The sequence below is a fragment of the Pygoscelis adeliae genome, unplaced genomic scaffold (genome assembly GCF_000699105.1).
Source record: "Pygoscelis adeliae isolate BGI_AS28 unplaced genomic scaffold, ASM69910v1 Scaffold117, whole genome shotgun sequence".
Lineage (NCBI taxonomy): Eukaryota > Metazoa > Chordata > Aves > Sphenisciformes > Spheniscidae > Pygoscelis > Pygoscelis adeliae.
In genome coordinates, this window is record NW_008825270.1 from 5,368,455 (window position 1) to 5,391,167 (window position 22,713).

At 43.0% G+C, this 22,713-nt stretch overlaps 1 protein-coding gene across 1 annotated transcript in view; it reads left to right on the forward strand.

The window, feature by feature from the left end:
* Positions 1 to 22,713, forward strand: part of AMBRA1 (autophagy/beclin-1 regulator 1) — a 127,158-nt gene that overhangs the window by 5,172 nt on the left and 99,273 nt on the right. The window contains 2 exon segments of the mRNA XM_009329748.1: positions 3 to 102; positions 17,440 to 17,526. Coding sequence (XP_009328023.1) covers positions 3 to 102; positions 17,440 to 17,526 — 187 coding nt within the window.

Genomic DNA, 22,713 nt, shown 5'->3' on the forward strand with positions numbered 1-22,713 from the left:
AGTTTACAGCCAGTCGGCTTCAAGCAGACCTGGGAATGTATCACAGGAGGCCTTAAACCAGGAAATGCCTGAGGAAAGCTCAGAGGAGGATTCCCTCAGGAGGTAAGATATATGCTTGGTCTTCCTCCTCTATTTTTTCTTAAACCTTTCCCATCTAGTCTGAGTTTTTCGGTATTTTCAGAGTTGAAAACCTTTTCTCATGTGGTCACGTGCTATTTATGTAGGTGAAAATAGAGACGTTGCACTGACGTCTCTTATAGCTGCCATTGTCATGCTGCAGATAGGTTCTGAGGATGTCTGTAAGGACAAACACCAGACCTCTCAATGAGAAAGGAGAATGGTAGTACAGATAGGCAAAAGTACAGGCGGTGGCAGCAGATCTCTGGGGTGAAGTGTTTTCCTGGTGTTTCCCGTACACGGCAAAAGGGTGGGAACACAGGATGTGCTTCACTGCCCTTTGTGCCCCATACTACGCATGTGCTGCACATGGAGAATCTGCCCAGGGTAGGCATGGAATATTGGGCATGAGTAATGAGAATTGCTTTCTTGAGTGCTGTGTCTTGTTGAGGCTGTAGTTAAGTTGGAGGGGTTAACAGTCATTTCCTTGGTGTTGCCATAGAGGGCAAAAGAAGTCAAAGCTCCATGTCAGTGGTTTGGGCATATACCTTAGTTGCGAGTGTTTGGTCAAACCCATGCAGTTTGCTTGCCTTTGATAAAGAGGTAAGTTTTGAAAGTGGCTCCCATTGACCCGAATCTAGGGTGAGTTGGTTGGGGGCATGCTGATCACTGAAAATTTTAGACTCTGCTGTATTCTTTCTTAAGAAGGTGATTCTTTTTTGGAAGGTTTTTTTTTTTTTTAATACTTCAGATGTGTTACAGGAAACAGAACGAGCCAAATCACATTTGCACCAGGAAGGACCTGTGCTTTGTGTGAAAGTGTCTCCACTGGCTTGTATGGATGATTCAGCTACATTGGTGCTTTGGATAGGGTTTCCCTACTGGGTTTCAGTTTGACAACCTTTCTGTCAAGTGGTTTGTGTGCTTGTCAGAGGAAAGGTCCAGCCCTGCTGTTTCTCGGAAATGGATGTTTTGTGCTGTAGGAAAGCAAAGTTTCCAGGTTGGATGCAGATGTAACTGACTGAGGAGGCTTTGTACACAGGAGTGCCTGAGGAAAGGGAATTCTTTCCTTCTTCCTGCAGATAAGCTGATTATACTCAGGCTGGAACAGTGGCTGCCTTTCTTGTTGCTGTAGTTGCACAGCAAATAAGTGGTAGTGGTCATGAAATTATTCATCTGCTTCTAAATCCTTGCCCCAGTTTTTTTTATAGCCTGCCATAATGAGAGTCTAAAGCTGATTACATGGTAACTACTTCTTTCTTGGGCCTGGACTTACCTGCTGTTAATTTAAATCAGATATCCTCTAGTCCTCTATTAAAGGGCAGAGAGGTGAGAAGGAGCTGACAAATTTAGCTTTAAAATGGCACTTGACTAACTCTTGCATTATCTTTCTTTTGAAATAGCTGTACATGCTCATAGTGTCTCCACTGTGTTGCTTGTTTTCTGGGCTGAGTCACTGTAGTGTCAGAAATAATGGGGGCAAATAACCTTTTTCTTGATCAGGCGGTTGGCACACATTTGGACAACGAGGTGTGGTGGGATCTGTAGATGTGATCTTTTCTGTGGGAGCTGTATAACTTAAAAATGCCCTGAGGCATATAACTCAGTCCGCCCCAGCATACAGGAGCTGGATGGGTTGCTGCCTAACAGCTGGAGTCCAGCGACTAAATCTCTGGGTCACTTTGCCTGTTGCCCATGGTGGTTGCTGCTGCCTGCTCAGTGGCTGTAGCATCTGTGCAGGGTTAGTTGCCTGCCTGGTTGCCTGTGCAAACAGGTGCTTTTTGCTGAGACATTAATTTGGAGTGTGTAGTTTGATGTGTGAGCTTAATTCCAGAGGAATTCCTTTAAGATGAAACCTTTAGTGAAACCCTTTTGGCAGAGGTTCCTGAGAAGCTCATAGGGGCTCTTGTTTTCCCAGTTTCCTGCTTCTGTTATCAGGCCTTTCTCAAGAACAGGCATGGCAGGGACTTCTGCATCCCTTCTAACTGAAGTTAACATAACTGTAGAGTAGTGAGGTAAGGAAGCTGAGAGCAGTGAGCAGTCTGGTATTAAATACTTATGGCAATTTCCTTGAAGTAAAACTTGGTTTCCTTTCCTGTTAAACACGTTGGGTGGACTCGTGGGGAGCTTTATGAAATCCTTCTCCTTAAAAGGAACCCTGTATGTGGGATAGCTATATTCTGCAGGTGTAATATTTCCCCTTCTCAAACTGCTGTTATATTTTTCCTTATAGAGTAATAACAAGCCAGCAAGCACCCACCTACCTGATTTTTGCATAGAATGAACATCCTCAGGTCCAGCCTTTTTGTCTCCCAGACCTAGGGTGTGCTCCCACAATTGGAAGTGCTGGAACCACTCCTGCACAGCAGAGTCCAAAATGTCTGTTAACTTTTTCAGCTGCAGAAGTGTGCAAAGATGGTGATTAATGTTCATGAGATGTAAGCTGTGTAATGCTAAAAGTGCTGGGGAAATAGAGGAGGGAAGGTAAGCCTTCAAGCCTGAGGGTGCAAGTGATAACTGCATACACGCTTTCAGCTGATGTAATTTTGTGCCTATGGACCTCAGGTTAGTTGTTAGCATTGGGGGACATGCATGTATTTGCTTGTAACCTGTTTTATATTCTGTTCTTCTCTGTTTCTCCATTAGATGTCCTCATTGGGCAATTGAGCTCTGTATTCAAAGGCCAGCTGAAAAACTTAAGATAAAAATTGCGTCTGGAAACTGCGTGTGTATGTTCTCATTCCCTGTTCATGGGCAGGATCCATTCCTTGACCTGGCTTGCCTGGCTGAGAAGTAGCTTGCTGGGAAGATACTGCCATAGAGGGTCAATTAAGTTAATAGGTAGTTTAATGAAGGCTGTTCCTCTTTGAATTCTGTTGATGCAGCTATGCCAGCTGGGTAAGGAGAGAATTCTGCTCTTTCTGATGGTGCTGGGCTAATTATCTTGGGCTAATCATGAAGGGATTAATAAGCATGTAATGAAGCTATTCCTGACTAACAGCTCTGGCACCTCTATTAGGAGGAACATGTCACTGAGAACCTTGGTAATACAGCAGTCCTGTCACATTCAGCTTGGCCTGAAAGCAACATGGGTGTTGAGCTGTGTGCTTCTTGAAGCTGTGTCAGTGAGGTATGAAACTGGGGAAGGTTTATGGTCTACCTTAAGCAGAAGTTGGTGAGACTGAGCTTCAGCTTTTCTGAGGTTCTCCAGGCTGATCACATTAATTCAAATGTAGGGTTTTTTCCCCTGTGGATCTATCTTTGCCTCACTTCTAACATCAAAGTGAAAAGAGCCTCAGAAATCCCTGAAGTTGTCATGTGAAATGTGCTGCATAAAATTGGTGATAGAAACTATTGGCAAGATCTGGATGAAGGAAAGATAATTGAGCAACAGATGATAGCTAGTTTAATTTTTCTATAACTTCCTGTTAATTAAAAAATGGGTTGAGGAAGCATTGTGTTAATACTGTAGTCTTAGTGAGGGAAAAGATCCTGTAAGTACTTTAAGCCATTGTTGCTGTGTGGGCCAGTTCAGGTTGGTAATGAAAAGTTGAACAGGGAATGAAAGAGGATTCTTCTAGTCAACTGCTTGTTTGAGAGGAGCTAGTGCCACCTCCTTAAGAAAATGATATAAAAAATGCTAGCAGTGGTCTCCAGTGAAATATATTTCAGCTCATCAATTAATGAGAGGTACAGTGCAATGCTGTCTAATAAAACTGATCCAGATCTTCAAATGCCACCTCTTTGGCTATTTTAATATGACACGAGTGATATCTACAGAGCTAGTGTGTTATTTCACAAAAAAAGAAAATCCTCTGGTTTTAATCTAGTAGTGTTTCTTGCTTCTGGCATAACACCCCAGGCCACAGTCTTTCTAGAATGGATACAAGGAGCAAGTAGTGCCATGTGTGTCCCTGTTGACATATTTCAAATCTTATTCTGAGAAACAATCCCTAGAAAAGTGGAAAAGAAATACACAAAGGGAAACTTGTCCTCTATGCATTCAAGACTTAGCTGCTTGTAATATACTAAGGGGGCAATCCTGATGTGTTTACCTGTCTTATTTTGACTGGCGATTTGAATGAATTGCTGCAAATGAAAGATGAGCCCTGTCGTATTGCCAGGCAGGTTTGCATGAAGCCTGTGTTTTGTGAGGAAACGCTTATTATCCTTATTCTTCCATTAAGAAGCTTTGCCTGGCAATTATGTTAGACTTCTCTAACCACTCCATTGCGCTCGTTCCAGAGGTCAAATTCTGTAGGCTGTGGTATGAGTAACTTCTGTGCTTGTGTCTTATGAATGCATAATGTTTTTGCCTTTGCCTCACCTATTTAGTTTGGCAGACAAGATAGATTATTGAGGTTATCTGAAAATCTGAGAAGTCCTTTGAACTGTCCTGGGTGATGGTTTTGCCGTGCACACAGGTAGGAAGGAGTGTATGTGAGGTGGGGGAGTTTGTGTTGTCTGGGGTCACTTGTATAAACTCCTTTATTTTGTTTGTGAGTGTATAAAAGTGCAGAGTCTACAGTGCTGTGCAAATAACTGACTTGCTGAAGTTGCACAGCTGACCAAAGGCATAGCTTTTTGATGTGTTTTAGTGTGTTGGATGCAGCGTGCACAAGTGACACATGCAGACGAGCTTCCCTGGAACCATGTAACAGGGTCCAGGGTGAAATTTGTCTTTCATTTTCCCAGCTCTTGTCTGAGGATTGAGGTCCCTCCTACATGCATTCTTGCTACAAAATGTGAACACAATCGTCTTTCCTGAGCTAAGATTGCGTGGTACTTAGCAATCTAGGATTTCTATCTAGGTGAGATGAGAAAGCTATAGGATTATGAATGTGATCCAGTCATTGGCGCTATACATTGCGAAGGAGTTTGGCTGTGTTCACTTTCCCTTAGAAAGGTATAAATGCTCTACCTGTGGTTTCACCTGTTAGCCAAATGCAGACCTCTGTGCCCTGCTCTTGTCAGGCATGTAAAGGCCTGAAGTAACACCAGGTGCAACAGGGTGGAAGCGGTGGTACCGTTCTCACCTGCCTGGGCAGTACAGTGACTCCAGCTCATATACTTCTTTATTCAGTCTTGATGGCCTTTCTGGCAGCATGTAGCTCTCTATACATACAACAAGTATGAAAAACACCTAGTCTGTTCCCCTTTGAATTTCTCAGGATTTATTTCACTTCCATATTGCTTTGCTGCCACAAGGGGGTAATGTTGCTTCTGCTCCTTGCTTTCTTCATCTCCTTGCGGAACTGGAAAGTTTCTGAGTTCTTGTATAAAGAAAACAAGGTAGCTTGAGGACCCCTGCAGTCCTAAATTGCAGCTTATCTCCTTAGTGTTACCATACATTTGCAAGTTCTTCAGTGTTTGGGGAAAGGCATGAGTGGGGATCCTGAGGGGAATTGGCTCTGGTACAGAATGCAAGCAAGGGAGCAGCTTATCGTCTGGTCGTCTTTAAGGGCTTGAAAGGGACAAATGTGGATCTCAGGGTGAAGCAGGTATTTTGTCTTTCTGACATGCAAATGTCCATGAGTTAGAGCTGTAAAAGACCAACTCTGCAGAATTGGTCTCAACTTCTTGCTCATTGCCTTCCAAGCCTGGAGCAGACCTTTCTTTGCAGTCTGCCTTTTCAAAGGTTTTGTTTGCATTTAAATGGTTGCTCATCCATCCTCAGAAGAATTCCATAACATGGGGTTTATTTTCTGGAGCTTGGCAAATGTTGACTGGAGTCTGGGCAGTCACCTTTTCCAGTGGTCTGTGTTTATTTTCTTGTTCAAGTATGCTGTGAGCTATTACCTAAATTTTTGGGCTTTTCCATAAGAAGGCCGTGAATATGTTTTTTTTTTTTTTCTCATGCAAATAGGCCAGGGCTTACTCATGGCCAGGAGGGGATGCCTCTTCCGGTTCTAAATTGTAGATACGGTGTTGACTTGTGTTCAAGGTGGGACCAGTCTGTGGTTACAGTAGATTGACAGGGTAGGAACACTCCCATTCCTGCCCAGCAATGGTGAGTGCTGTATGTAAAATGGAAAAGAGTATAGCCACTTTTACAGCTTGTTCTTGAGCTCCTGCTGGAACCTGAGCTTCTGATGTGCTGCTCTGTTTTTCGATTTAAATGACCAGGCTGTTCAGATCTCTGCACATATTGGCTTCTGGTAGCTTTCTCACTGTGTAAAGCACTGAATGAAAAAGGTGCATGTCACTCATATCCTAGCCTTAAAAACAAAACAACCAGAACATTTCCTTACCCCCTGCTGTGGGTACAGAGTTGCCTACTAGGAGTCAGTTCTGTGACCGAAATTTACCATCAAAATAAGAGAAGAGGGTAGTGCTACTCCCTTTACTTTTCTGGGGGAAGGGAGCTAAAGCAGGAGGGAATTGCCTTACCTAAAGCTACAAAATGCATCTTGTGGTGGAGACAAAACATATACCTAGTGTATTTCATCTTGTTTTGTTCCTTATTTCACAAAACCCGCGTTGTTACTATCTTTTTCCTAATTGCTTACAGCAGTTGTGGCTTGCTTATTCAAGTATTTAATATCTATTGTGGCAGTGGTGTGTTGAGTTCACTGAAAAAGGGGGACTTGAGCAGAAGGAGGGCACACCTCTGCGCTGTGGAGAAGAGAGGCAGCAGTACAATGCTGGCTGCTCAGACTGCACATCAGTGGGAATGTGGCCTGTACCAAATCTAAATGGACCTACCCAGTATAATTTCTCCCCACCTGTTACATTCAAGCGCATTACTTGTGGAAACCTTGCTAGCCTGGTGTCCTGGCATTTGTAGTTTGGGCTCAGCATTTTGTTTAAACTTACAGTGTGTAGACCTTATCTGTGCTGTGGAAAGAAGGATTTTCTGGCAACCTTGTAGCCTCCATGTGTAATGTGATAGTTTTGGAAAAGTTTATGCTGTGCTGTTTTCAGGCTTGGTAAGAAATCATTCCAAAGATGCTTGTTACAATTCTTGAAAATGATGGTGATAGCGATAAGTAATATCTCAGTAGTTAGTGAGGAGCAGTGAGGTAAATAGAAGTAATGAAGGGGTTTGCAAGCAGAGACAAGAGGTTTGGGTTTGTGGTTGGGAAGAGGGGCTTGAGGGGAGAAGGCCAAAACTGTGGGATGGGGAAATGATTTCTGAAAATGCTAGCCTGGACACACAGGAATGAATGAAGCCCTAATTTGTCAGTGCCAAACATAAAGTGAAGTGACAATCTGAAGGTGGCATGAACATTTAGACATCATAATTAGCTGTGGTGATGGGTGAGGTGTGCAGGTTGTGGACAAACTTGGCAGGTATTGTTTGGCCTTTTCTAAAAATGGAAAATACAAATCAGTTTTATCATGAGAATGTAACCACAGCCTGAACTGTGGGAGAGGCTGCCATGATACCTAAATGGCCAGTTGATGTCTATGTGAGCTCTGAGGTTATTGCTGCCACCCTTCCAGCTTTGTGTTTTTTTCCAGACCGAGCCTGCTGTCTCCATGTGGGCAGGAAGGACTTTGTTTTACTGTCATGGTAGAAGCTTGAGCTCTTGAATGCTCTGGTAGTTGTTACGTAGAAGAGCAAGTGAAAGAGGTGCCTGTTTTCTTGCACAAAGGTTCCTCCCCCTGCCTTTGCTGGTTTCCTCATTTAAGAATAATGTAACGTTGCTAGAGCCCTTTTACTTCATCACTGAGAGTTGATGGGGGAAAAAATGATGCTGTGTGCTTTCCCTCTTGCAGTGACTAATAGCGGTCACTCCCAGCTGCCGAGCTTCCCTGAGTACTTCGGAAAGCTGAGCATGTGCAGTCTTCACCAAACTTGCAGAAAGGCTTAAGCCTTCTTTTCTTTTTCTTGGCCTGAATTTAAATATACAGCAATGACTGTAGCACACAAAAAGAGATTCTTTTCCCCATGTTACTCTTGCAGCAGCTTGGCTTGCAAATTAAGCAGGTATAGAAATAACTCTGCTTTCTCAAATACCTTCATGGTGTTTCCCCAGTCAAACCACTCCCCTTCTCCCACCTCTTTTTTTTGGTAGTCCAGGCCTAGCAATGAGAAGTTCACCTATAAAGAAATAGGTAAACTTTGTTTCTCTGCAGTCTCCAGGAAACGGGGGCGTGTTTACCTACAGGTGTCTGTCTATGGGATTGCTCTGGGACTTCGCTTTGTGTTTACCTGCTCCAGCATGGCAGCAAGGGAACTTGTTGAAATTGGATTCCAGTGATGTTTCTTAATGAGGATGGACGAGGTACATGCTTCCAAACTGGCTTACTTTTTTGTTTCTACTGAGGAGTAATGAGATCTAGAGTTGGGTGGGTTGTTTTGATTTTTGGGGTGGGTTTGTGTTTTGGGTTGTGGGTTTTTTTTTTTGAGGAAGGCCTGTCTGAGATGACCATACGACAAAGATATTAGATAAAGACAGATCGCTTAGAAGTTGAAAGACAGCTGACTTCAGACAGATAGCTATTTGAGGATACTATAAAATATATCCGTTCTCAGCTTTCCTACAGACAGGGAAGAAGTGTGAATAGCTTCCCTCTCTTGAAAGCCATCCTTTGTTTAGGTTGTCTGTCTCCTGTGCTGTCTGCATATGGCTTCCCTGTGGCCTCCTGATCCAACTGCTGCAGGGTGGGCAGCATGTCCAGACAAGCTCACTTGATCTGGAACAGTTGCTCCTGTTCCCATTTTTTACTTACGTGCATTGAATTCATGTAGTATTCTATCTAGGGGATGATGCAGTTATGATTAATGGTCGTCTTTGACATGCTTAAACTATCTTGCTGTGATTCCTAGAGCTTGTTTTCTGGCTTTGGATAAGTAATGTTAAAACAACCTCTAAGTTTTGTTTTGGTTTTGTTTTCCTTTTGCCAAGAAACAAGTTATGGGCAGGTCCTCAGACCTTCTATTTCAGGTCTGCTTGCTCAACTGCAAGCTCTGTGTAGCTTTCTTGAGTGTGGGGAGGAGCTGGAGATGTTGGCAGTATAGTGTGCCTCTTTTTTATGCTAATACAAGCCCTTAATAATTAGATATGCAGTCACTTACATATATTGCACGCATGCACTCATTCTTCACGCTCTTTATAAATGCACACAACACGGTGTGCCTGGGAACAAAGTGCCATCATCCAATTATTCGCTCCTTATTACAGAATCTGGACCGGAGAACTTGCAGTAGAGCAGCATGCATCTACTCTCTGGGCCTGGAGCAAGAGGAGAGAGAGGGATCTGTGATCTGACTCAGTAATAAAACTGTAACCAAAATAGTGATGACTCTAGATTTCTCCAATTGAGCTGTTCTGGTCTGTTGAATAGCTAACATGCATTTTAAACGTTTTCCACATACATATTTAACTGATTGTGCCAAATGGGTGTTTGTGTGATGATATAACTGACCCCCTCCCTTGCTCTTCTTGAGAAAGCACCTGCTGGAACTGAAGGCTGTGAATAAACAGGATTCATCTGCCAGGAAACTGACTCAGTTTTCTGTTTGAAATGCATTAGTATCAAATCCTTCCCCTGTCTTCATGAAGTGGGAGGCTAGGGTAAGTGGCTGAACTGACCTGCCGGTCATCTGTTGACCTGAGTCTCTTCATTACTCCAGCCTGAACAAAAGCATTTTAAGGGAAGTGATTGATGTGTGGTGGGACCTCTGTTTTCATATCCTTAGAAGCCTATGGAGATAATGGTATGGCTTCTGCCCCCTCAGGAAAGACACCTCCTCTTCAATTCCCTATGGAGAAGCAGGAGCTCTATGTAATTATCCCAGAAGCTGACGCAGATCTGCGTGTGTGGGTAAGCAGAGATTTCTGCTGTCCACACAGTCTGTGGTGTTGGGAACTCCCAGAACAAGGAGAATTTGAAGCAGACATTATACATATGAAGGTAGGTAGAAGAGCCCTCAGAAGAGTAAAGCTGTCTGTAGGCTGAGGGAGTTCACTGTGTTAGCTATGTTCTGGCCATGCTTTCAAGCTTGTTGTTATAACCATGATGACTAGGAACTGATTCCCTCTAGCTGAATTTCTGGTAAAATCGCATGTTGTTAAGGTGGAGGAATGCGATGTCTGTCTTCAGCTTGGCTGAGGTGCTTGCCCCGTTCTGAGCACTGGTATAAAACTGCCACGGTAGAGCACAATAGCACATGCAGTAACTTGAGCTGGTTTAAGTTTCTTCTCCCGTCCCTGCCCCTCAGGTTTTGCCCCTGCAAAATGGAAGTGCAAGATCTTTTCATCATTCTTTTCATGTTGGGAGTTATTGCCAGACTAATCAATGCTGCCATAGCTGCTCTTGACCCTTTTAATGTCTATCATGGATGTGTGCTTCCTCTTGCCTGTGGAAATAACGCATTAATCATTCCATAGGTGCTGTATGATGAGGACCTCTACATAATGCTTGCTCATCTCTTGTTCTGATGCATGGCCTTTGTCAGCCAGGTGAAGTAGTAGATTAACAGTGCGACCTTGGCTCCACTTAAAGAACCTGTCATCTTCCTCAGAGCCACTGAATTTCCCTATGATGAGGTCCAAAGGTGCTGTGTAGCTCCTGCAGCATCAGGTGGTAAATGGAAGTTGAAGTTCCTAGTCCAAGAGCAGAGGTGCAGTAATAGTACAATTCATCATGTGGTATTACTTTCTAGTTAAACTGAAACAGGTAAACTTTAAAGGGTTAACCATGTTCTTCTTGAAACTCTGCTCCTTGTCTTGTGATTAGGAGAACTCAAATCCCAATGCTTGTTTCTGCTGTTCGAACTCTTCCCTACAGTTCTTTGTTTCATGTAATTGTGCTCCTTTTTCCTGCACTCCTTCCCAAATGTATTCCTTCCCATCCTGGCTGAAGACCTGATGTGCTGTCTGGTTTCTGACTGAGAAATCCTTACAGCTTGTTTTCTGCAGGAGTCTTGCCCAGAATCAGTGAAGGGGGAAAAACGTTTTTTTGTGGTAACTTCTGTCCTGTGTCAAACCTGCTTCTTTGACAACTCCACACCTCCAGCTGGGAAGGATGTCTTCTCTGTCCCTGGTTGCCCTTCAGAGTTAGCACAAGTTCTTTCTCACAAACAGGCCAAAGTGTTCTGCAAAGGTCATGTTTGGAATGTATCTGTGATCACATATTGCATCTTTGCTGTCACTGCTTTCCCTAAAGAAAGGAAATTTTCTTGCAAAGGGCGTTCGTTATGTGGAATAACTTAAAAAAAAAATTATGAAAAGAATGCCTAACAGGGCTTGGATACTCATAACAGAGGCAGCCACCAACTCTCGTTCCTCACTGAGGATGAGTTGTGTGACAAAGATGTGAACAAGGGGACGGAGGAGCTACCAGAGAACTGCCAAAATGAATGTTGAGGTTTTAATCAGTAGTGAAATTCTCAGGGTATTTATCTCTTGTAGATGGTTACAACTGTCTTAAGAAAAATTTGACGATTTTGTTTGATTGTTTCTTTTCTAATCATCTGCTTCTGACCTGTCTTCATTCAAATCTTGATGCCAGGCTAAATATGTCTAACCATAACCATGTGAAAGCTGAAACAGTCTAGAAATGTTAGCTTAGAGGTATCAGTAGATTATGTTAAGGACTTAATTTTAGAAATCATCTTTTCAGGCAAACTTTAGAACTGCATACTGATTGCTTTTTTATTTTAAGCTTGAATATGAAACTGGTGATAGCAATAGTGGTTTTCTGTTTGACAAGAACTACAAAACTTTTATGGAAAATGAAGCTATGGAACAAAACACTTGATAATTTCTCCTTATGTGATTTTAGTTTGCTCTTTGAAAGTAGGCAACACAATACAGAGATGTCTGAAATAATTTTCCCTATTATTCTGAGAAAAGGGAAGGGAAAAAAAAACAAAGCCAGTGGATTGGGTTGGTTGAGATTTTTGTTTAGAGTAGTTTTCTCGTGTTCTGTTGAGGCTGTAATTGATCTCCAAGAATTAATTTGGCTTGTTAACAGTTAATAATTGAGCTTAGGATTTGAGGGAGGGTAGCAGTGCTTTTGGGCAGCTGGAGAACATTCAGCTGTCTTTATGCTTCAGCTTTCTTGTTATCTTTAGGTTAAACATTGCCTGGCTGTAAGAGGAAGGTGGCTGAAGGGAATCTAGTTTTTAAACTGTTGCTATTCTTTACATTCCTATGAGGAACCACAGGAGCACATCCGTAAGGACAATCGCTCAGGAGAACTGACTGCTGGCTGTAATTTGGAGGGCTAAAAAAGGGATGTAATATGAAGTAGTGCAGTAATTTCACCTCCAAATGGGCAGTAGGGGATATAAAAGCCTTTCCAGGGAAGATATAAAACCAGACGAGGAAACTCACAGAAGCTGCCAGAGTTGTCAATATACTTCTGCTTCAAAGGATAACGATGAATTGCTCTTAGGCCCTCTTCAAAGCTGAAGGCTGGGACTGTGGGAGAGGCAGGAGCGCTTGCTGCATTTTACTGGTTTGCTCTGGTTCTTGGTGTGCAGCAGCAGCTTAGGAGGATGGCAGCTGACTGAACACTCTCTTGATTTTAAGGAAACTAAGCCTCAGTGCTGTTTGTTAGCGCCTCCCTTTTGGATGGGGAGGAAAGCCCTTCCCTCGGTGTCATATGGAGTAATGAGTGTGCTGTGACAACAAATCTAAGATGTGGTGTAGGAATTGCATACCCTTAGAAACTGTTACTGAGAAGTTAAATTTGCTGCTTTTAAGTATCTTCTCAAAGCTTGCTGAGATGAATCACTCTGTCCCAAGAGGCTTTTGGTGGTGATCCTTGCCCCCGTGGGGAGAGTGTGGGTATAGTCCAATGGCTGATGTGCTGTGAGGAGGTTGCTTCATGACTTTGTTCCCTTCAAGCTGCAGCTTCTGGCATTCAGCTGCTTCATTCCTGAGGAAATTTCCCTTTTCTGCTTGTAGTGTCTTGTGTGCGTGCACTCTCTTTTTCTCTCCCTTGTGTAAAGGTGTCCTGTAACTTGGACCTTGCTTCCTTTCTCTCCTTGCTAGCGATTGCTGCTGTTTGCAGACCTGACGTAACAGAGCGAGTGTAGAGCGGTGGTTCCATAGCTACTGATGTCTGACAGAAAAGGAGTCGGAGATCTCAATGCTGCTAAACAGAGGCAATTTGTATCTCCTTGTAGTAGTCTTATTAAAAAGAATAAACCAACAAAAAACTACAATCCCCCTCCTCCTATTTTAGCAAGCTGGGCCAGAAGCATCTCTCAGGGTGAGCAGAGTTAATCTTCATCATTGCAGCATTGACTGACAACCTGGAGGATGATAATGTGTGATTTTTTTTTTTTAATTTTTTTATTTTTTCTGGTGAGCGGGGGAGGAGAGTGGAAATTGCAGTTTCTCTGCTAATTGTACTTTAGATGTCATTTGTGACAATTTCATATTGTCTAGACAGAGATAGTGGAGCAATTGCTTCCACAGAGCCTAGTGTTAGCCTGTTATATACCTGGGTAGCAAAAATGGGGGGTGTGGGAGAGGAAGAGGGTGCTGTAAGCTCCAGAAAGGATTCAGGAGTCAAGTATGATCTACTGAAATGTCTCAAAAGGAGATGCAAGCAATATGCATTTCTGTTTTCTCTTTGCGTGCTTCTCTGTTAGAAACTTAGATGTTTAATGGCTAGCAGTTCCCTGTAACAGAGCTGCTTCTATTCAGCTGTGGATTATGTTTATCCTCCTTAACAGAATTGCTCCCAACCTCAGCATTTACCGTGGTAGGATATTGGGTTACCTTATACTTTGGAATCACTGAAAACAAATAGTCTGTGTCTCTTCTGGGACTTTGGGTGACAAAAGCTATGAATGTGGCACCTAAGACTTGATAGAGTTCAGCGTGACTTACTTTAAAAATATTTATCTGCGCCTTCCTCGGGGACAGTAGGTTACCCTACCAGTGTCACAGATGGGACACTTTATTGATGATTGTAGCAGTGTATCTGTTATTGAACCCATTTGTCAGTACCAAATGCATTCGGATCTGTAACTTGGGCCTCAAGGGCTCAGTCTAGAATGAGTTAGTTAAATAATAGATTTTATTTGTGTTTAGTACTCTGGTGTCAGTATGATACTGTTATTCTCTGGAGCATTAAGCACAGAGATGGTCCATCTGGATCTCATGAGATTGCATGTTGCCTTGTTTTGGTTTTTTGCCTACTGTATGTATTTATATCCACCTGTTCATTGCTCTGTGATCTGAGAGGGCACAGTTGTAGGACAACTAAGAACTACCAATCAGGCTTAAAATCAGCTATAGCTTTTAGCAGTTACTGTTAACTGAATTATCTTTGCCCACCTGATCTGAATGTGGCCCTAGTATGTGGCTTGTGTCCCTCAGTGTGAGATAGTGCAGGAGCTGAGTTTGGTCTTGGCAGGCTTGGAAGGTTCTGCTGGAAAGGCCGTCTTAGCTGAGACTAAGCTGAGTTCAACTCAGCTCAGCCTCAGAGAGGGTCCTGGGGAGTGAGTTTAACAGTATACGTTTGTCATCCCACGCCCCACAACCCCATAACTACTGATCTTCCACCAGGGAGCCCTTCTGGTGAAGGAGGTGCTCCTAAAGCAGCAGCAGCTCCTGCTGCATCATGGGGTGGAGTTGCAGGCTGTTCAGGTAAAATCACAGGGCCGTGAGGCCTATAGGAAGTCTGTTTACCCGGATACCTGGCCATCCTGTGGCTCAGGCAACTGTTGGTTTGTGTTTTATTAAAGTAACATATACCAGCTCTCATCTGGGGTGCCAGGTACCTGACAGAGCAAGGCTCTTCAAGTATTTATTTCACGGATCAGATGGGGTGTAGAGGTGAGAACTGTAGATTCCCCAAAGTGCTGTTCCCGAGCCAAGCAGAGGGACTCCTAGCAGTTCTATACCGAGTTACTACAATGTGTGCCCTGCTTCTGCTTCCACACCCTTCTGGTGCCCTCTGGTTGGTATACGTTTTGATTTCCTTCAGTGCAGCTGCTGGCTGCTTTCTGAAAGTGATCCCTCTAAGGCAATGCTCTCCTCAGGCAATTGCCAGCCTTTCCAAAGGTGAGAAGAGAAATATGGCTGGAGAATACCTGGAGACTCCTTTCTAACAGAGCCTGCTGGGCCATGCAGCATGTACTGGCCATCGTCCCTTGTGGCTCTGATTTTGCTGTGTCATTTAGTGGATAGACCCTGAAAAGCTGGGAAAGAGGGTGGCATGTATAGGCACCAAGACTTTTGACAGGGATGATGAGTTTGATTATTTGTGTGTACACACATTATCAGGACACCGTAGGCATTGCAGGGAAATAGCATCAAACAAGCCACTTGGGTTGTGTGTAGGTTGCTCACACCTGTAAGGAGGCAGCTGCTGTTTCTAGAGTTGTGGCCCTGCCAGCCTCTGTGTGCTGTGGGACCTCTTTTTCCCTGATTAAGTCCGGTGGTTAGGCAGGATGGTCCAGTAGGGTGGCAGCCTCAGCACATCCAGGCTGCTTGCAAACTGCTGGTTTTGGAGTGTTCTGCATAAGCAGCTCTGAAGAGCAGAGTTCTAAAAAGCATGTTGGTGTTGCAGTGCCAGTAACCCAGTCTCTGAACTCTGAGCCAGTGGTTTAGAAAGGGGCCAGCTGACTGAATAGGTAGAATATCCCTTCTGCTAATTTTAATCTGTCTACCTTTCCCCTCAGAAGAAACAAAAGCAGTTTATATATGATGCAGGTGATATGAGGTATACCTCATAGGTATAGGACTTCAGGTATAGCTCATAAAGCTGTTGCACTGTTTGTTCTGGATTAGCTGCTTTTGCATATATTTGGAGCAGGAGAGAGGGTTTGGTAAGGCAGGGTTGAAGTATGATAACTTTCTGGGGAGCCAAGGGATTCCTAATATCTAGCAGTGTTGAAGGTTAGAGCTTTTGACTCAATAACCTGGGGAATTAATTAATCTCAAAGTTTAAGAGATGTAATAACTGTTCTTGAATAAGACAAATGGTTGCTAAGCAACTTCGTGCCAGAGAGGACAGGATTTCTTGCCTTCTGTAGAGTCCCAGTGCTTTGCAGCAAGTACCGAGTCTCTTGAGCTGACACATGCCTTTCCAAGTAACCAGAGCAATCTCTTGCTGTTTTCTGTATTCTAGATTTATAATGTAAAATCGAAGTAATTTTTTTTTTAATTGCTGGAAGGCAGTGAAAAGTTGTCTTGAGATCCTGATGGGGGGGCTGCTACTGGAAAAAACGTCTCATTTGCATTTCTGCTGTCTTTATCTGGCTAGAAATGGGAAGTTGGGCGTGGATTATATCTGGTCCTTCTTCCTGCTTCCTGTGTTGACACTTGCTGTCCTGCATTGCAAATGTTAACTGCAAATTAGGAGTGTGGGGCTAAGACTGATAGGTTCAAATCTTTCTTGCCAATTGTGTGTGTGTGTGTGTGTGAATAGAACAGATAAATCGTTGGACCCCTTTGACTTTAAAACCACAACAGTTTTCACTTAAGTTACTACGACTAGGAAACAAAATTTAGCAGGAGTTCCGAGGCAAAAAGACTTGAAAGGGAACTCAGCAGCCTTATAAATTTTGGCAGTTGATTTTTTTCCACTCTCCACACCCACCCCAAATCATCTCTCTTGTTAATCTAATGGCTGAAACAGGCTTGAATGAATCTGTCTTGAAACAATGCCATCCTCTGCTTTATGACAAGAAGCTAGGTAGAGGTGCATGTAGAAGCCAGGGTGGAGGACATGTTCCTGCTGTATACTTTTGATTCTGCTGCCTTCATGACTCAGACTCACTTCTCGCATATTCAAGCTGTCTGGCTGCATTTGCATACATTTACTTCTTGAGTGAATATTTGGTATCTCTTAATCCCTGTGGCTGATTAAGATACAGAGGAAACGAACATTTTTTTTTGTAGCTGAAAACCTCTCTTGCTGAGCCTTGAGACTAAGATTGAATATCTTACTGTGAATAAACACCAGCAGTGCCCTTAGAGTCCACATGCCGAGCTGTGTTCTTTGTCCTGTGCTCCTTGGCCCGTTCCCTGTGTAGTCACCTTTGAGTAGGTAAGAATTTGACAAATGGCCAATGCAGCCAATGTGTTTATGGACCTGACAAATTGGGATGGCTTGTCTCCAAAGGAGAAGTAGCATCTGCATCTTTCTCTTGAAACTTGGAAGTGGGTTTGGGACCACTCTTCTTCCTTATGTGAGGTGTTCTTTCTCCTGCGCAGTGAGAATATTACACTTTGAATAGCTATGTGGTGAAAACGCTTATGCCATCAGTGAGTGGTTCAGTATGCTGCAGAGTTCTCTGCACTGATGATAGAAATAGTCTTAAGAGGTTTCAGAAAGTAGGGCATAAATAGGGGGGATGTTTCTGAATGGTCTTTGACTTTGTCATTTGTTTTTCCTTTCTAGGAGGTTGCTGGAGTCTTCCCTCATTTCATTATCTCGCTACGATGGAGCAGGGTCCCGGGAACATCCAATCTACCCAGATCCAGCCAGGTAAGAGCTAAATGCAATCTAAAGGCATTTAAGTTTCATAGGCAAAAGCATAACTTTGGTATAACTCACTGAATCCTTTGGGAATGGTTCTAATATTGGGCTCATCTCTTCCTCAATGACTTGCCATGGGGGCAGGGTGCAAACCAAATGAGAAGATGCTGTTAAGTCTGGGAGAGAATGAGGAAAAGAAGAAATTGCTGTTGAAGTAAGCACATAAGGATTCCTGAAATCATTTGGGATGGAGAACACTAGGTGGCAAGCAGGTCCAACAGTAAACGAGATGATATCAGTAAATTTGAAATCTCTTTTGAAGAAAAATGAAGAAAAAGCAAATAGTCTATTCAGGAGTAAGGGAGAACGCAGTAAAGGCAGTTAGGAGCTGGTGTGAGCAGACAATGTGCTTGGGGAGAATGGAATGTCTCCATAAATGTATCTGTATGAGAGAGCATAACCAGGATGTTAAGTATACTTAACTAAGAACAAAAGACTGACAATTATTTCTGAAGAGTCATGAATCATTGACAGTAGACATAGAAACACCCGTAGTGCTGCTTAATCTCTAGAAGAGGTGGGAGTGTTTCAGAGGACTAGAAAATGCAAACGTGGCAGAGTATCAAAAATGGAAAGGAGTGATCTTTGCAGTTTCAACTTAGTGTAAGCAACAGATGGGGTAATGTGACCCACAGACTCTGTCAGAAGAAATGATAGAATCGTGAACAGCAAGCAGCTTTGGAAGCTTTCAAAGAATAAATCGTGACAAATAAACTTTTTTTAGATGGGTTTAACAAATCTATGAATGAGGAAAATTCAGTAAGTGTAAAATAGATCTTATTTAGCCTCTTAGGGAACCTCTGGCATAGCTGCATGAACTGAAGGCGACTAGGATTTATCGTAAAGGAGAGTACAGAAATACCAGTGTATGCAAATTAAATATCTAAGTTGCTGAAGGAGGTTTGGGTTTTTTTTTTTTAAATCTCGTTCTCTTTTTACATCATTAACAACAAAATCTGCATTTTTATACAGATGATGCTCTAAGTACAAGTTCTGAAATAAAAGGCTATGTTGCAAACTGGCTACATGGTATAATTATGCTGGTGAACAGCTCCTTGCTAACTATTCTCTGTAGATAAAGCCTTGTAGAGGTGAAATCTTATATTAAGCTTTTTTCCATTTATTGCGAACAAAATTGCTTTGTAAACATAATTCAGAGGCTCAGGAATGATGTAAATAAAACTGTAGCGAGGTGAAAGTAAGGTGGAGTGTGCTACCTATATGTAAGGTCACTGGGAAATCAACCTAGGTAACTGCAGAAGGACTTGGCAACTGCATGTCAGAATGATGCTGATAAATGTAAAAACTTTCTAAATGGCAATTGATTAAATGACAGGTAAAGGGATTGATTTACCTGAAAAGATGAAAATGATATTTTACAAACGTTAATTAAAAGGTATTACTACATTCAGGTCAATTTATGAATGCCAAGACCTGCTAAATGGCTGGAAGTGCACCATTCCTTATTTCTGGAGTGTGTAATCCAAAGCAGGCAGATTTATTGAGCAGAGATTGTAAGAAGTGATTTTGACTCTCCGGGAGCTGCCTTTTAAAAAAGAGAAGGAGGAGGGCCTGCCTAGGTTACTGATTCCCCCACCCCCCCTTCTGTCATATCTCTGCTATGATGAAGCTCAATAAAATGTATGAAAAGGATCACTGCCTGAGACATTTCCTAGCATAAGGAGCATTGTCAAAAATATTTTTCTACTTGAAGCCATTTTTTAACTGATAAGATGCTCTTCACATGACAGTTCAGGTGTTTTTATGTTGTGGTAGAAGCTATAGCAGCTTGAGTTTATAAGGATCTTTGGGAGAAAAGTCCAGGGCTGAAACTTCTTTTAAGAGGGTTAATTTTTTCCAGTAAGTGTCACTGCCCTTTTCAGAGGATGAGATTCATAGATGCTTAATCAGCACGAGCTAGAAGTTTGAATGGGGTAAGATCAGAGTCTTCCTCCATAAACCTTACTAGTGTGCTAGGCTTAGTAGGATCTTTTTAACTGTCCCTTTAACTTGTTAGAGATTGAGGATGTGGTTAAAAGGAGTGTTATTGCATTTTGAGGTTTTTTTGTGATGTCATAAGTTTGTAACAGAAAGTTATGACTTTCAGATGTTCTTAAATAACAAAGTGGAAAAGTGAAACAAAGGCGAAATAAACATATCTATATATGTGTGTGTATGTGTGTTCAAATCATAGAATCATAGAATGGTTTGGGTTGGAAGGGACCTTAAAGATCATCTAGTTCCAACCCATCTGCCATGGGCAGGGGCACCTCCCACTAGACCAGGTTGCTCAAAGCCCCATCCAACCTGGCCTTAAACGCTTCCAGGGATGGGGCATCCACAGCTTCTCTGGGCAACCTGTTCCAGTGCCTCACCACCCTCATAGTAAGAATTTCTTCCTTATACCTAGTCTAAATCTACCCTCTTTCAGTTTAAAGCCATTACCACCCCTTGTCCTATCACTACATGCCCTTGTAAGAAGTCCCTCTCCAGCTTTCTTGTAGGCCCCCTTGGTACTGGAAGGCTGCTATAAGGTGTCCCCGGAGCCTTCTCTTCTCCAGGCTGAACAACCCCAACTCTCTCAGCCTGTCTTCACAGGAGAGGTGCTCCAGCCCCCTGATCATCTTTGTGGCCCTCCTCTGGACTCACTCCCAACAGGTCCACGTCCTTCTTATGTTGGGGACCCCAGAGCTGAACGCAGTACTCCAGGCAGGGTCTCACGAGAGTGGAGTAGAGGGGCAGAATCACCTCCCTTGACCTGCTGGCCATGCTTCTTTTGATGCAGCCCAGGATACGGTTGGCTTTCTGGGCTGCAAGCGCACATTGCCAGGTCACACTGAGCTTCTCATCAACCAACACCTCCAAGTCGTTCTCCTCAGGACTGCTCTCAATCCATTCTCCGCCCAGCCTGTATTTGTGCTTGGGATTGCCCCAACCCATTTGCAGGACCTTGCACTTGGTCTTGTTGGACTTCATGAGGTTTGCACAGGCCCACCTCTCAAGTGTGTCAAGGTCCCTCTGGATGGCATCTCTTCCCTCCAGCATGTTGACTGCACCACACAGCTTGGTGTCATTGGCAAACTTGCTGAGGGTGCACTAAATCCCACTGTTCATGTTGCCGACAAAGATGTTAAACAGCACCTGTCCCAATACCAACCCCTGAGGGAAATATATGTACCTCTTTAAGACCAAGCTGTCTCTAGTGGACTCCATGATCTGAAGAATTTATTTTTAAGAGCATGTGTGTGTATTAGTTTTGTTTCTGCATCTACTGTCTGTAATGGTGCTATATTTGAATAATCTAGGTCAGGAGTGAGGCAGGGAGAACATTTTTTGAAGTTCCCTCAGATTTAGAATGAATATTCTGATGTAGACTGCAGCAGTCTTTCTCTGAAAGACCTTGCTGAACTTCTCTAAGGTCAGCTTGGCTGTTCTGTTCGCCACAGTTTCCATATGTACTGAGCTCCGAAAACAATTTGCAGAGGAATCAAACAAAGCTGTCATCAAAGAACACTTGTATTTATTTATTTATTTATTAAAATAGAAATACTCAGAGATGCTCCCAGACTGTTTGGTAGATATGTCTGTAGAAAAAATCTAAGCTGCTAGAAGGTTACTGGGAGAGAGACCCTCAGGCTGAATGTTGCCTGTGAGTTGAAGGCTTAAGTGGAATGGAAGCAGCCAAAAGTTGGTGTCTGCTACTAGCATTGCCTTCAGGTCAAGGATTGGTGGTATGTACTGTAGATATCACCAAGGAAATTAATGACACAAATCAGGTAACCCCTTTAAAACATGTCTGCTGGCTGAGAGTCATTTAGAGGTGTGAGCTGTAATAATGTTAGTGAACATCCTGGCCATCAGCATCGAGGCCGGATTGATGAGTGGTGTCAGTACTTCTGAAATGTTAGGAAGCTTGGGGGTCAGCACAGCAGTATAGTGCTCTTGGATGCAGATATACCAATTCTTGTGGCTGTCTTGGGGAACTGGGTCTAGACATTCTCCAGTTGACGTTCTTGTGATTTTTTTTTTTTAATTTACTTCCTTAGAAGATACTAAAATGGGGGAGGGTGAAGAGAAGCAACCTTTGTGTAAAAATCTTCATGTTGTCCATAAATACAGCCAGCTGGATCGGATATCTGGCTGTAGCTGAGGACACTGTGCTATGTAGTAGCTCGCTCTTTAGTACTTACGATGCCATTTAGAGCAAGATACTTGAACTTTACTAGTGCTAGGAAAACACTTCCTTCCCTCAGTTCCACTTCCAACTGTCCAGCCAGCAGCACTGGGTGCCTAGAGAATGCACTGCTTCTCGATCACATGGTTGTTGGATTGGACAGAAGCTGTTCGGTCTGGTTTTTGCACTGTGGCATTTCTCCCACTCAGTGCCTCGTTCTGTGGCCATTAGCTGTAGCAGCATAGCCTCTCCTCCTCTGAACCATCTGCTCCAGTAAATGGGGTCCAGTCACCCTAGAGACTAGGTTAATTTAGCTCCTGTGGTGTTGTCAAATACTGTCCTGTGGATGCAAACTTGGTTTAAAAATTACTGAATAACCTCTATCTGTGTTTTGCCACTGCTTTGTTAGAAGCACAGGTGAGAAATAAATGGACTAGGCAGCCTGCTGTGACTGGCTTGTGTTTAGCCAGCTGGTAGACTAACTTTGGTCAGGGGCTGATTTACAGTTGTGTTCAATAGCTGAATGAACTGAAGAGTTATGTTTAATGTTAACCAGTGTTTCTTATGTTGCTTTGCAGCCTTCTCCTCCCTCTAGGACAGCAAATTCTCTTATGCTGGCTTTCAGCTCTGGTTCTGATTTGTGTCATAACTGTATTCTAAAGACAGATACAGCCTGACAAATACAATTTTTTTTTTTTTGCCCTGCATGCACTCATCTGCAAACATTAATTTCTTAGCCTGTTGCTTCGAATATGTTTCTTCCCTGCCCTTTTTGTATTTTATCCCTCGCACCTTGCTTTCTGTGTATCAGACGTAAGCTTCTTGTCTTCTCTTTGGAAATCTTTTTCACAGTCTATCCAGTCTACATACCATGTGCTGTCAGGAAGCTGAATCTGGCATCTCATCATCCATTATGGCAAGTCTTTATTGCCTACTCCTTCTCATTCTTCTAAGTAGCATCA